General features: G+C 51.0%; 5 protein-coding genes across 5 annotated transcripts; 2 read left to right on the top strand and 3 right to left on the bottom strand.

Moving 5' to 3' along the window:
- Nucleotides 1-100: 100 nt before the first annotated feature.
- On the bottom strand, nt 101-1,678 carry Asppvi_008641 (uncharacterized protein; the record flags this gene model as incomplete). Its single annotated transcript, XM_043304507.1, has 2 exons — nt 101-1,430; nt 1,491-1,678. The coding sequence occupies 2 exons, from the start codon at nt 1,676-1,678 to the stop codon at nt 101-103; spliced, it is 1,518 nt and encodes a 505-aa protein (XP_043160442.1).
- A 322-nt stretch (nt 1,679-2,000) lies between these two features.
- Asppvi_008640 (calpain-like protein) lies at nt 2,001-4,797 on the bottom strand (the record flags this gene model as incomplete). The annotated part of the gene is made up of 7 exons (XM_043304506.1): nt 2,001-3,038; nt 3,088-3,279; nt 3,335-3,440; nt 3,486-3,746; nt 3,796-4,060; nt 4,115-4,301; nt 4,366-4,797. The coding sequence occupies 7 exons, from the start codon at nt 4,795-4,797 to the stop codon at nt 2,001-2,003; spliced, it is 2,481 nt and encodes an 826-aa protein (XP_043160441.1).
- Nucleotides 4,798-6,186: 1,389 nt separating this feature from the next.
- nimX (cyclin-dependent serine/threonine-protein kinase CDC28) lies at nt 6,187-7,393 on the bottom strand (the record flags this gene model as incomplete). Its single annotated transcript, XM_043304505.1, has 4 exons — nt 6,187-6,448; nt 6,517-6,680; nt 6,741-7,249; nt 7,357-7,393. 4 exons carry the CDS (start codon nt 7,391-7,393, stop codon nt 6,187-6,189), a joined length of 972 nt encoding a protein of 323 aa, XP_043160440.1.
- A 739-nt stretch (nt 7,394-8,132) lies between these two features.
- alkB (oxidoreductase, 2OG-Fe(II) oxygenase family) lies at nt 8,133-9,295 on the top strand (the record flags this gene model as incomplete). Its single annotated transcript, XM_043304504.1, has 2 exons — nt 8,133-8,409; nt 8,490-9,295. 2 exons carry the CDS (start codon nt 8,133-8,135, stop codon nt 9,293-9,295), a joined length of 1,083 nt encoding a protein of 360 aa, XP_043160439.1.
- A 942-nt stretch (nt 9,296-10,237) lies between these two features.
- gmdA (putative general amidase GmdA) lies at nt 10,238-12,154 on the top strand (the record flags this gene model as incomplete). Its single annotated transcript, XM_043304503.1, has 5 exons — nt 10,238-10,507; nt 10,557-11,390; nt 11,449-11,496; nt 11,552-11,966; nt 12,030-12,154. 5 exons carry the CDS (start codon nt 10,238-10,240, stop codon nt 12,152-12,154), a joined length of 1,692 nt encoding a protein of 563 aa, XP_043160438.1.
- Between the last annotated feature and the right edge of the window lie 16 nt (nt 12,155-12,170).

The raw sequence follows: 12,170 nt of genomic DNA, 5'->3' as shown, positions 1-12,170 counted from the left end.
TCAATCTCCACTGTCAGCACCTTAATATTCATCACTCTTTCAAGACTAGCTTAGTATACCTATACAGAGTCATAACCTTCATTAGACAGAAGTATAGCTCTCAATGGCTACTATTCGCATCTGATAACGCCTCACCCAGCCATCTCGCCGCGTCTTCCTCGCCGGACACAGGCCATCTTCCGGACGCCACCTGCGCAAGCGTGACTCTGCTCTCCCCGTAACCCTTTCCCCGGCCCCAGAAACATGCCCTGCGCATAACATCAACCATCTCATCCGCCTGTTGTGCCAGGATTGAGCGCCGCGGTGTCTTTCTCGAGTGTCGGGGCCCCTGCCGTTTCCCTTCTCCGCCTGACGCAGGGACAGCGTCAGGCTGTTCGTTCCCATGGGCACGGACAAAGAGACGGATGCTTGGGAGGGCCATTTCGAGCCGTTTGAGTCCCTGGTTGTAGAGGTGGTAGCGAGTGGAGGCGCTCGAACCATAGTCTAGACCGTATGGAGGCCAACGCGAGAGGGCTTTGCGGCGGCGGATGGCGCGGCCCTGAGTGCCGAAGCTGGCATCGGCGGGGTCAATTCTGGACTTTGCGTCTGGGTCTGGATCGGAGGGTAGATCTGCCTCCAAGTCGTAGATGTCACCCTGCTGGTGGATTGCCTGGTCTTGCGCATTGGGTTTCCAGACACCAATCGGCTGTATATCCGGCTGTTTGGACACAAGCACAGGAACGGGATAGTCCGGCCCAGTGCGGTACTTCGGAAACACCCTCGGAACGTCCTTACCTGCCGACCGTAGGAACAGGACAGGCGAGGCAAAAGCATCAAAGTAGCGCTCCGGCGTGGCAAAGAATTTCTCCCGTGCTTCGAGGAGCGGGACGAGATCCTGCGCAGCGGGGACTCGGCTTCCTGCACCCCGTGTTCTCTTGCTGGCGGTATTTCCCTCGTGAGCTGGTTGCTCTTCCATAAGACAGTGCTCGTCCAGCCCGGCCCAATCGCAAATAGGTTCCAGGGCCGCGACGGCATGAACAGATTGCGCTTCTGTGAGGGCCAACATGAGCGCTAGCGAGCCACCGATGTGTGTGCCGAATACACCTAGGCGTGCGGGTTGGAGGTTCTGCTGGACCCAATCGAACCCGGCCAGGGTATCGTGGACGGGTGTAGGGTACCGATAGAAGACTTCATTCTTGACCGTAGAGAGACGCCTCTCTTCTTCGTTTCGGGACAGGCCCGAGTCCCATACGAGGTCTGTCGACGAAATTGCCCCTAGACGGTAATTGATCGTTACGACGGCTGAGGAGGTGACGGACGCCAGAGCTTCTGAGCAACGATCATCTTGACTTCCACCATGTTCTGCCTCTTGCTGAAACAATGGGCCCGGAGGTAGGCGGATGATCACATTCGGTTGGCCATGAGTAGGCGTTATTGAGGGATAGGTTACACTGTCATAAGTGTGCATGTCAATATAAGCTTTTATGAAGCATTGTAGAGAGGTAACTTACTTCAGGGATACATGTCCATTGTTTCCAACTGGGACTTGGAACGACTTATTGAGGTAGGTCCGTTGCGCAAATCGAGAAGTCGAGAAGCAGCGGAGGTTCGCTCGAACGTATAAACGGGTTGGCAGATGAAAAAAGGAGACTTTGACTGCTATGAACCTGTTTGGAAGGTCAATTGCAAGCCGGCGCATCGCGCCATGTTTATATGCGAGGACAAGAGAGATGCGGGTGGGTGGGAAATGACGAGTGTCCATCGAGACATGTGAGAAGTCTTGGCACTTTTATCCTATATCAATCAGGCATTCATTTGCATTATCTCAAAAGGTTTGGATTTTCAGGCTTCGTTACATTCATAAGCTAGAGAGTATGGCATTATCAATCACTTTCTATACATTATCAATGGCACGCTTGTACATGAACAATTGAGGCCGGATATCGAGGGCTATACAATCTAAAAACAGATGATATACCAAAAGCAGGAACGCCGCAACTTTTGTATCCAGTTCTTCAATATCAATGATTGCTGAGCATTCGACTGGACTTGCTCTTCGCCAGAGTGGCGCTAGCGGCCGGATCGTCCATGTCAAGAGATGCTTCGACGTCGTCCTCCGGCACAGGCCGAACGACAGCGAGAGACAGATGCTGGTCTTTCGAATAAACCCGCAATCCCACCACGCAGACTGCATTCCATGGATCGCTACTGGCTCCAGGACAGCAGGTAGACGAGGCAGGCGGGACCTTTGTCTCCTCATGCTCCTCAGGGGGCATGTCGAGATCCGAGTCAAACTCAAATCCTTCCAGCAGCTCTTGTTCGCTGTAGTATATTGAATGGGTCATGGAGAAAGTGGTGTCCAGACTCGAGCGGAGGCTCTCCCTGTTTCGTTGCCTCACATGTTTCGAATGGTGGTCCTCTGGGAGATTGATCGTGGGAACGCTGCTGTTCTGCACCGGCTTGGTATCAAAACCATTTGTAGCAGCGCCTGCCAAGTCTGCGGGAGATTGCACAGGACCATCGGGAAAGACCTGCTCGGTGGCCCGCTTGTCAGGTTGCTTTTGGTTGAGGCTGCCATTGCTCATTGCGACACGTCTCTCTGCGGCCCGCTCTTTCCGTGCAGCCATCTTGCGTCCTCGGATCCACTCCTTTTGAAGCTTCCTCTTGGTTTCTTCGCGCAGCTTTCGTCTCTCAAGTTTTCTGCGACGCAGCTCACGCTCTTCGCGCGCTTGCTTCTCCTGCTCTGTCTCTACGACCAGACCCTTGGCGTGCGCGAGATCATACGAGAGACCAATCTGAACGAGCTTCTCCCGCTTGACTGACGCCAGGCGGCTGACGACCTCTTCTGCGGCCTCGACGCCGTCTTTTCTGTAGGCAGTGACCTTCACGAGCACATGATATCGGCCAGGATCGAGATCGACCTCGGCGCTCACTGATCGGTTGATAAGGTAGCTGCTATGGCTGCGGACGATGTATTCTTCTTMTCCCTCCTTCTGCACTCTGAACTTCAGGACAAAGTCATATTCACCGTCAAGGCCCCTGAAATACCGCGTATCCAGCTGTTCACTGTCAGCACGTTGCAGCTTCTCTGGATGGAAGGAGAGTCACCTGAGAGAGGACGATGACGACAGGGCCGGCGGTTATCACATCCAGCCTGAACTTCGTGCTGTGATAGTCCGCTGACCATGGCACATTGAGAATGGTCCATTGCTGGGTGACTGTCCACTCAGGCCCGAAGAGACGGGTGCGATCAAGATGTTGATACTTTTTGAGGAGATCCTCGTAGGAAATCCAAAAGAACTATCGCCATTGTCAGCTGACAGCGCCAACAACCCAGGATCAGAGAAGCACGTACACCATCATTTCCGAACTTGTGATCCAATTTCTGCATCCACTCTGGTGTCCATTGCTCTGATCCGTCACTCCATGCACCGTTCCATTCTTTCTTACCCCACGGGTTCCTATCCGGGTCAGCATATGCGCACAGATGTTGGGAATGAACCCACCTCAATCGCAGCAGGCGACGACCGTCGACCTCCCTCGCATCCATGATTGAGTATGAATGATTTTCGGAAATTCCCTTTCTATCTCTTGGAGGCCCTTGGTATTTAGGATCTAGCCAGTTGGAAAACAGTCCCGTACCGCAGCCGAACAAAAATTCATCATTGACTTTCATAAGCTCTTCCTTCCAGAATCGGTCCTTGTCCAGGATGTTGCTGGTCAGGATATCTGACGTGACACCTCCTGTCAGGTCCTCGAGTGCCTCCCTAAAGCATGTCAGAGAGGGCATCAAATTGTTAGCGCAGTGTATCTCACCCTACGAACCCGCCCTCGATTGAGGAAAAATCACCATGTGCCTTGGCATAGGCTTTCTCCAGCAAAGGCAGCCATGTCTCGTTTGGATCCACACACTGGGCAAAGTAGAGCGCCCGTGAGCCTGTCTKCCAGACTTTGCGATACTCCTCTTCGGTGTCACTGCGGTTGATGTCATCCCAAATGGGTCTCTCATCAACGGACTCGTCGTAGTCGGCTGCACGAAGATACAGCTTGTCGTCCACAATGCACTTTTGCCATTCCCCGTCTGTCGAATCAAGTCAGAGTTTGCTTACTGCTCGAGTGATGGTGTGCTACCCACCTCTGTAGAAGATGAAGCCGTAAACTCCGACGTTCTCATCCCGTGCAACACAGATCTTCTCTATCAAACCATGCTTGTTGCCCATCGTGCAGAGAGCGGCCATAAACCAACAATCGCCATCGCGGCCTTGGCGCACATCCGACGCAGTTGGTCCATTGACGAAGAATTGCGGATTCTCGAAGATTTCCTGGCCAAAAATGATTTAGCGTCGTTCGTCTGCAATAAACGAAGCGCTGATTTGGGCAACACACAGTGACTCTTTTGACCCCTTTCGGGCGCATTTCATGATTCTTGTGATCGAGCGAATCCAAGCAATCCCTCCGTCCAGATTTGAGGTCGACCTCAATATCAAAATGTGGATCGGTATATTTCTGATTCACCCGCCTGCACTCTTTCACGATGCGCTCGACAGCCAGTTCGCACTCTTGTCTGGCTTGCTCGTAGGACTTCCCCGCATTCTGACCTTTGATCGTGCCCCTCCGTATACTCGCCGCTTTGGAGCGAGCATACGGATTGTCAGGCAGAACAGTGTAGACCTTACCGGGGTACTTGGTACTGAACTGATTCCAAAATTCCCTCATGATCTCCTGGGGGTTCTGCTGCACTCTTCTCGCTCGGCTATCCGAGCGCGATGAGAGGGGTGGAGTGTAATCCATGTCGATATAGTCTTCACCCATCTCCATGATGCTTGAATCGGCTTTGAAGACCCAGATGATTCGTGAGGCTCGTCAGTGATAGAGGACGAGGACTCTGTTCTCAAAAAACTCGAGAGAAGAGCAAATTGCGACCCTGATAAGGATTTAAAGAACCAAGACCCCGCTGTAAGCAATCTAGTAGTGCTCAGCCGTGCTGAACCGTTACACCGTCACTATTCACCACACAACAAAAGCCAAAGGAGTATGTTCTATGAACCGTTACGCCGATCTCGTGTCCAGCCTGAGGCTGAGCCAAATCGACGAACCATAACGGAGTCAACGGTTTGGCCCCATGTCATCAACGACACCAGGATAAGGATAAGGGGCCAATCAACGAGTAAGAACCGTCGAGATGCATAGCGGGGATTGCAAGAAATGCAGCCCTGGAGCCCGTGTCAGCATTCAGGCCTTTCTGGATTCGCGCGTTTCACGCCATTCACACATGGCTGCCAAGTCGTAGGACGCTTATGCAGAGTCGAATGCGCTTGGGCTGAGTCGGGCCAATCATGGAAAAGCGTGAGATGATCCCAAGTCCATACCCGGCATTTTGTCTGTTGGTGGCCCGGCCCCTGAGCTGAAAACATGCTTACGGCAGCTGAACCAGCAGGAAATATCCCCTAGAATAGTCATTCCTAGCAACGATTGCAGTCTTGTAACAATATATTCGGCATGACCATCAGATTGTGAGCAGGGGATGTTGTTTCACAGCATTCAGCCGGCGTCCAGGAGAAGTAGTACAGGGACGGTGTGCCTGAGGCTGTGCCATTCATGTGTCGTCCAAAACATGGAAGCTGGCAAGGCTGATGGAGGTTAGTGATTCCAGTTAAGACGCCCTGCGGCCCTGTTTTCTGTATCGGGAATCAACATGGGCTAGATTCCCTGTATTCTGTTGCATTCGTAGCTTCTTTCTTTAGACGTCTGCGTAATCTTGACCATGCCGGCTTCTGTCATCTTGGTAAGCACTACAAGTTACGGGGAGCCAGCTGTGCAATGGGTGACCCGCGTCCTCAGAATCAATTCCGTACCATAAACGTAGGATTAGGAGATACACAATATTGAAACAGGTATATGGTATGTACGCTGTTGCGAAATGGAAAAATGGTCCATGAAATATCCAGTAACCTAACCTCTTTCCTGCCTTATCACACCACACTAACGCCGTAGAACAATTGCAGCCAATAAAAGAAAAAGGATAAGATAAAATGAAAGAAGACGCAGCGCCCGACACATTGGTAACGAGTCACAGACCAGCAGGGGCGAGTAAGTCAGCGAGGTCAGCTGCGTTGCCAACGGCTTCCAGTGCTTTCGGGCATCTGTCAGCCTCTCATGCATACATACATTACAGACGAACAAGTAAAAATCGTGACAAGTCTTCAGTTAGTGATATCCATTTCTCCGACCGCGACCAGAGTAGTAAGCGGTACCGTGTGCAAAATATGGGTGCATGCAGGCCTGTTTGGCCGAGATTCGACGGGCGGGATCGTACTCTAGTAGAGCCTCCAAAAGGTCAAGGCCATCCTCCTCCAGGCCAGGGACCAGTGTATGGGGATCTTGGCGCTTCCACTTGGGGAATGTTGGTTTGTAGTCAGGGAATGAGGTGACGCCAGGCCAGATGTTTTCGTCAGGAGTACCAAGGAGTCTGTGGTGCGAGACGTGAATCAATAAATGGACCCTTAATACAGCAATTGCCGCAACGAATAAGCATACCTGAAGATCTTGAAAATCTCGTCAATCTCGGAATCGCCAGGGAACAGCGGCTTGCGTGTGCACATTTCGGCAAAAATAGCGCCACAGGACCACATATCGACGCCTGTAGAGTATTGACGACCACCAAGCAGGATTTCAGGAGATCGGTACCAGAGCGTCACAACCTGGAACGCCTTATAAGTATTCTACGTTGAATGACAGCCAATAGGGTCCAATGGTCTCACCTCATGTGTGTAGGTCCTCAGAGGGACACCGAATGCTCTTGCCAGGCCAAAGTCGGCCAATTTCAGATTGCCATCACGGTCAATGAGCAGATTTTGAGGCTTGAGATCACGATGCAGAATACGATGGCTGTGGCAGTAACGAATTCCCTCCACCAATTGGGCCATGAACTTCTTGACCATAGCATCTCCGAGTCCCATGTTCTTGCTCAATGCAGAACCTTCGGGCAACGCCTTTCCACGTCCACCCTCGCTAACAGGAAGAGCCTCCATGTACTTCTTGAGATCGAGATCAAGGAATTCGAAAACAAGATAGAGTTTGTGGCCATCGGCATGGACAATATTCAGGAGTCGTACAATATTCGGATCGCTCATCTCCTTCAGAAGGGAGATCTCCCGAATGGCAGTGCTCGGAACACCTTCATCTTCTGCTTCAAGTCGGATTTTCTTCAGGGCAACAATACGGTTGGGATGGGTGAGTTCACGGGCCTTGTAGACGACACCGTAGGTTCCTAGCCATGGGAATAACGGGTCAGCTCGATTATTCCCATGGTGGTGATTGGAGGAAATGACTCGAAATAGCATGGTAAATATGCAGGAACTAGGTCATTGTACATACCCTCTCCGATTTTCTCAATCTTTTGGTAATTCTCCATTGTGACAGTCTCCTTGCCAAGGATTCCCGATAATCAACTTTTACTCGTAGGACGGATGGAATCACGAGCTAACTGCTGGGCAAGATTGCTGGCAAGTGGGGTACAACAGTGTTAAATGCACAGTGTCCACTAGGTCGCTCGGACAAGGAGGAATAAGATGGGGTTTCAATTGATGCTAATAGCCGCGAGGAGGGGGGATAGGGATGAATGGAAACTCCAAGCTAGGGGGAGAGCTGGCCGGTTCCGCGTCAGACACCACACAGGATCATCCAAGGGCCAAGGTCAAGATTGACCGAAATCGATCAATTGACGTGCGGCTGAAGGGCTGTCGATCGGATCGTCGAGTCGAGTAATCTTGAATCGAACGAGGCTTGTTGTTATTTTCGTCCCTGCTTTTGATGGTGGGGAGACAAAGGCGGTCAGACCAGAAATAATGAATGGATGTACACAAACAAAACGATTCCCACGCGACAAAGGCGGTGAGCGCGTTCCGTGATGGTTCTTTTTTTCTTCATTTCTTTGTCTTTTGGATTTGAACAGCGACACTGACCGGATGATGGGGCATCCCAGAGCTTAGACAATCAATCGTCCAAGTTGCGGCGGTCTGACTACTTAATTATCCTGGGATGAACCTGCTTTTGAAGTGAAAAGCATCGCGAGATAGCCTTCATCATCCCCGATCACTGAATTGGCTCGGCTTCTATACTTCTAAAGCTTATCGCCGCAGTTTGCACATACCATGCCTCATATCAAAGAGCTCAATGCTCATGAACGACCCCCTGAGGCCATCCGACATCGCTACAAGTCTCTTCAAAAAGCCACGCTTTCTGAGATCAATATTGATGGGACCATAATTGACCTGAAGGCTCTGAATCCTAATGATCTTCCAGACAATATATCGCTGTCGCATTGGGTATCGAGTCATGACCTTCGCCCGATTTTCCAGCAGTTTGCCGGAGAACATGAGGACTCTCTTCCTGAAACTATACCTGTCTATACACACAAATCCGTCTCCGGTTAGCATATCACAGCCCTGGTCTCCTTGAAAGCGAGCGCAAACCAAGAAGTAGAGCAATCGACTCCTAACATGTGGTAGGTTTGCAAATGGTCCCCTCCATATTTCCCTCGGCCGTTCAAGTAGAGTTACTCTCTCGATTGTTCCATCGAGATCTGTCAAATCCGGAGCATCGGACCAATCTTCACCTGCATTACCACGTCACCTACCCTGGTCCAGCTGCAAGTCAACCCAACACCGCCGTGTCCCCACCTGAAGATGGCTCCACAGGGCCACAGGTTGTGTCTTTCTTTGAAGACGATCCGTCTAGAGTCTTATTTGCCAAAGACCCGCAGGTCCATAAGCCGGTTACCGTTCAGCAAGTGCTCACCAAGAAGCTGCGCTGGGTGACCCTTGGTGGTCAATATGACTGGACTGCTAAAGAATATCCTTCGGGACCCCCGCCTGCATTTCCTGCTGATATTGCCAACCTGTTGCAGACAGCCTTTCCTCAAACAAAAGCTGAGGCGGCCATATTGAATGTTTATTCCCCTGGCGACACTCTGAGCCCTCATCGGGATGTCAGTGAGGAGTGCGATGTGGGATTGATCAGCATCAGTTTCGGCTGCGATGGCCTCTTCCTGATCAGCCACGATGATGGAACTGATTGTGAGATCATCCGTCTTCGCTCGGGGGACGCCGTGTACATGGATGGCACCTCTCGCTTTGCATGGCACGCAGTACCGAAAATTGTCCCTGGCACTTGCCCGGATTGGTTGGCTGATTGGCCATGGTGTACCTCCAACACATCTGATAAGACGCCATTTGGCAAGTGGAAGGGCTGGATGGCCGGCAAGCGCGTAAATCTAAACGTCCGACAAATGTCTGCGACTGAGTCTCATGGTTGACGGTCTGAGGTCTCAAATTCTATGATATACCTCTCAGGTTATCTCTATAGATGTATGCCTGTCAGAGACGAGCGTCATGTGCTCCATGAGGGCAAGGCTGGTCATCTGTCGCCAATGGACAGATCATCCTGGTAGTCAGGAAAATCTACCATCCAACATATAACAGGCTGCCACGTATCGACACCATCATCCCTTCCGGCTGGGCCCAAACGATAATCAGTCTCTGAGGCGCCCTGTTATTGAAATCATTGGATTGGATGTTACTCCTTCTGCATAGCGAAGTGAGATCTGGTACAGAATCCAGTAACTGGGGCATTATTGTAGCCGGCCTCTATGAGACGGGCCGTGCAGAAGTTCGAGTCATTGAAAGAATAGATTGAACCGCTACTACAATGATGAGGATAAAGACTTGATTCTTTCAATAGTATCTTCTTGAAACTCGACAATTCCGTTGTTCGGATACCCATGCGGGACAGGACAGAGATTCGCCAGGCCTACTAGCCTAATACCAAGATTACTGAGTTTCCTCAATGCGGAATATGTCCCGTATGACTCCAACTACTCCATAGACTCGCATCCAATGGCTCTCCAACTGTATATCCCTGTTGGAGAACAGAATATGAGTTGGATCTCAGACGTTACTGGATAGATAACACTGCCCCACGTTCCCCGCCGCGACTGACTAGGTATCATACGAGATTCCGCATAATCATCGACGGCCTCGGTTATCTTCATGGTATCACAAACCAGGGCACGTCTCTTGACCTGCCTAATTGGAAAAGATACGGAGTTTCTGATACCTAAGATAAGGAAGATGACCCCGTTCTCCAACTGCCTTCACCCGATTTAAGGTGGACGTTTCCTACCGGACGAGTTATCCCTTTTACTACGCCACCCCTCAATTATATCCATAAGTTCTAATAACCAAGCTGTTAAGTCACAATGACTGCAGACTGGAGATCCTTGGCTGATGCCAAACGTCAGTCCATCCTCGATGCAATTCCCGCCAAGTGGAGGATTCAGACTCCGGTCCCATCACCATCCGAACTACGTGATGTTACTGGTTACATTGAGCAGTTCTTGAGTCCTCGGGAACTAGAGATTACCAGAAACGATGCCGTGGACATCGCGAAGCAGACGACGTCTGGTAACTGGACTGCTGTTGAGGTAACGGAGGCGTTTTGTCATAGGGCTGCTCTAGCACATCAGCTTGTACGTCTGCTAGAAACTATACTGCATGCCATTTGTTGAGAGTGTCCAGGTGAACTGTCTGCATGAAGTATTCTTCGAGGCAGCTATTGAAGACGCCCAAAGACTTGATGCCTATTTCGCAGAGAATAAGAAGCCTGTTGGGCCTCTTCACGGTCTTCCGGTCAGTCTGAAGGATCAGTTCCATGTGCGAGGCGTGGAGACAACGATGGGATATGTCGGGTGGATTGGTACGTTCCAGGGCAAAAAGGAAGATCCAAGAAAAGGCGTGTTTGAAAGCGAGCTTGTCAGGGAGCTTCGCAACCTCGGGGCTGTGCTGTACTGCAAGACAAGTGTACCTGCGACTCTGATGGCAGGAGAAACGGTCAACCACATCATCAAGTATACAACAAACCCGCAGAACCGACTTCTCTCTTCTGGAGGAAGCTCTGGCGGGGAAGGCGCGCTTATCGCCCTGAGGGGGTCACCTGGAGGGTTTGGCACTGATATTGGTGGTAGTGTGCGTATACCGGCTGTATTTAACGGCCTCTACGGAATACGTCCCTCGTCCGGCAGGGTACCTTACGAGGGTGCTGCAAACTCCATGGACGGCCAGAATACCATTCTATCCGTTATTGGCCCGCTTGCAACAACAGCGCGCTCTCTGAGAATGCTTTTCAAAGCTGTACTCAGCCAAGAGCCTTGGTTCCATGATCCAGGGGTGCTCGAGGTACCCTGGCGCGAAGATATTGAACGAGAGGTCGGGGCTCTGGTTAAGCAGTCAGCAGCCGATCCCTCCAAGCTTGCTTTTGCTGTTATGCACCACGACGGGATAACCAAGCCTCACCCTCCTATTGCACGGGCTATGAAGACCGTGGAGGAGACACTAAAAAAACTCGGGCACATGGTACGAGAATTATAACAATGCGTATGGTCTATGTCAAGCTGACAAAGTTGGATATCAGGTCATTGAATGGAAACCTCCATCTCACGGTATCGCAGCCGACTTGGCCGTATGTTTCGTCCCTGTCCACTTTTCTTGGGCTCTAAGTATACTGACTCCGACAGGATCAAGCTTTCACCTCCGACGGTGGAGCAGATATCGAGTATCACTTTGGACTATCTGGAGAAGAGCCTGCTCCACAGATCATAGTCAAACCTAACCTCACTCACAAGACAGCCCTGGAAGTTGCAGCGTTGAACGTCAAGAAGCGAGAATACCAAAAGCTCTATATGGAATACTGGAATAGTACTGCTGAACTGACAGGTACTGGACGGCCGGTGGACGGATTCATCTGCCCATGTGCACCACATGCGGCCGTGATTCCTCAGAAATATCGTCATGTTGGTTATTCATCATTCGTGAATGTGCTGGACTACACCAGTGTCGTGTTCCCAGTGACTCGTGCAGACAAAACAATTGATGTGTCTCAACCACGAAATGACTTCCTGAGCGAGGTGGACAGGCTAGTTTATGAAGATTGTGAGCTCATCTTATTGATTCAGTGGATTCACTTTCTCCAAACGATTTGCTAACCTTTCTCAGATGATGCCGACATCTACCACGGGGCGCCGGCCGGGCTTCAGATCATCGGACGACGATTCCAGGAGGAGAAAATGCTGACATTAGCTGAGTATATCGGTGAGAAGGTCAAAGAGGCATCACAATAGGTCTTGTTTCAAGTGT

Source organism: Aspergillus pseudoviridinutans (assembly GCF_018340605.1).
Source record: "Aspergillus pseudoviridinutans IFM 55266 DNA, scaffold_6, whole genome shotgun sequence".
NCBI lineage: Eukaryota > Fungi > Ascomycota > Eurotiomycetes > Eurotiales > Aspergillaceae > Aspergillus > Aspergillus pseudoviridinutans.
The sequence above is the reverse complement of the archived record's forward strand: the minus strand, read 5'-3'. Positions and strand labels throughout refer to the sequence as shown.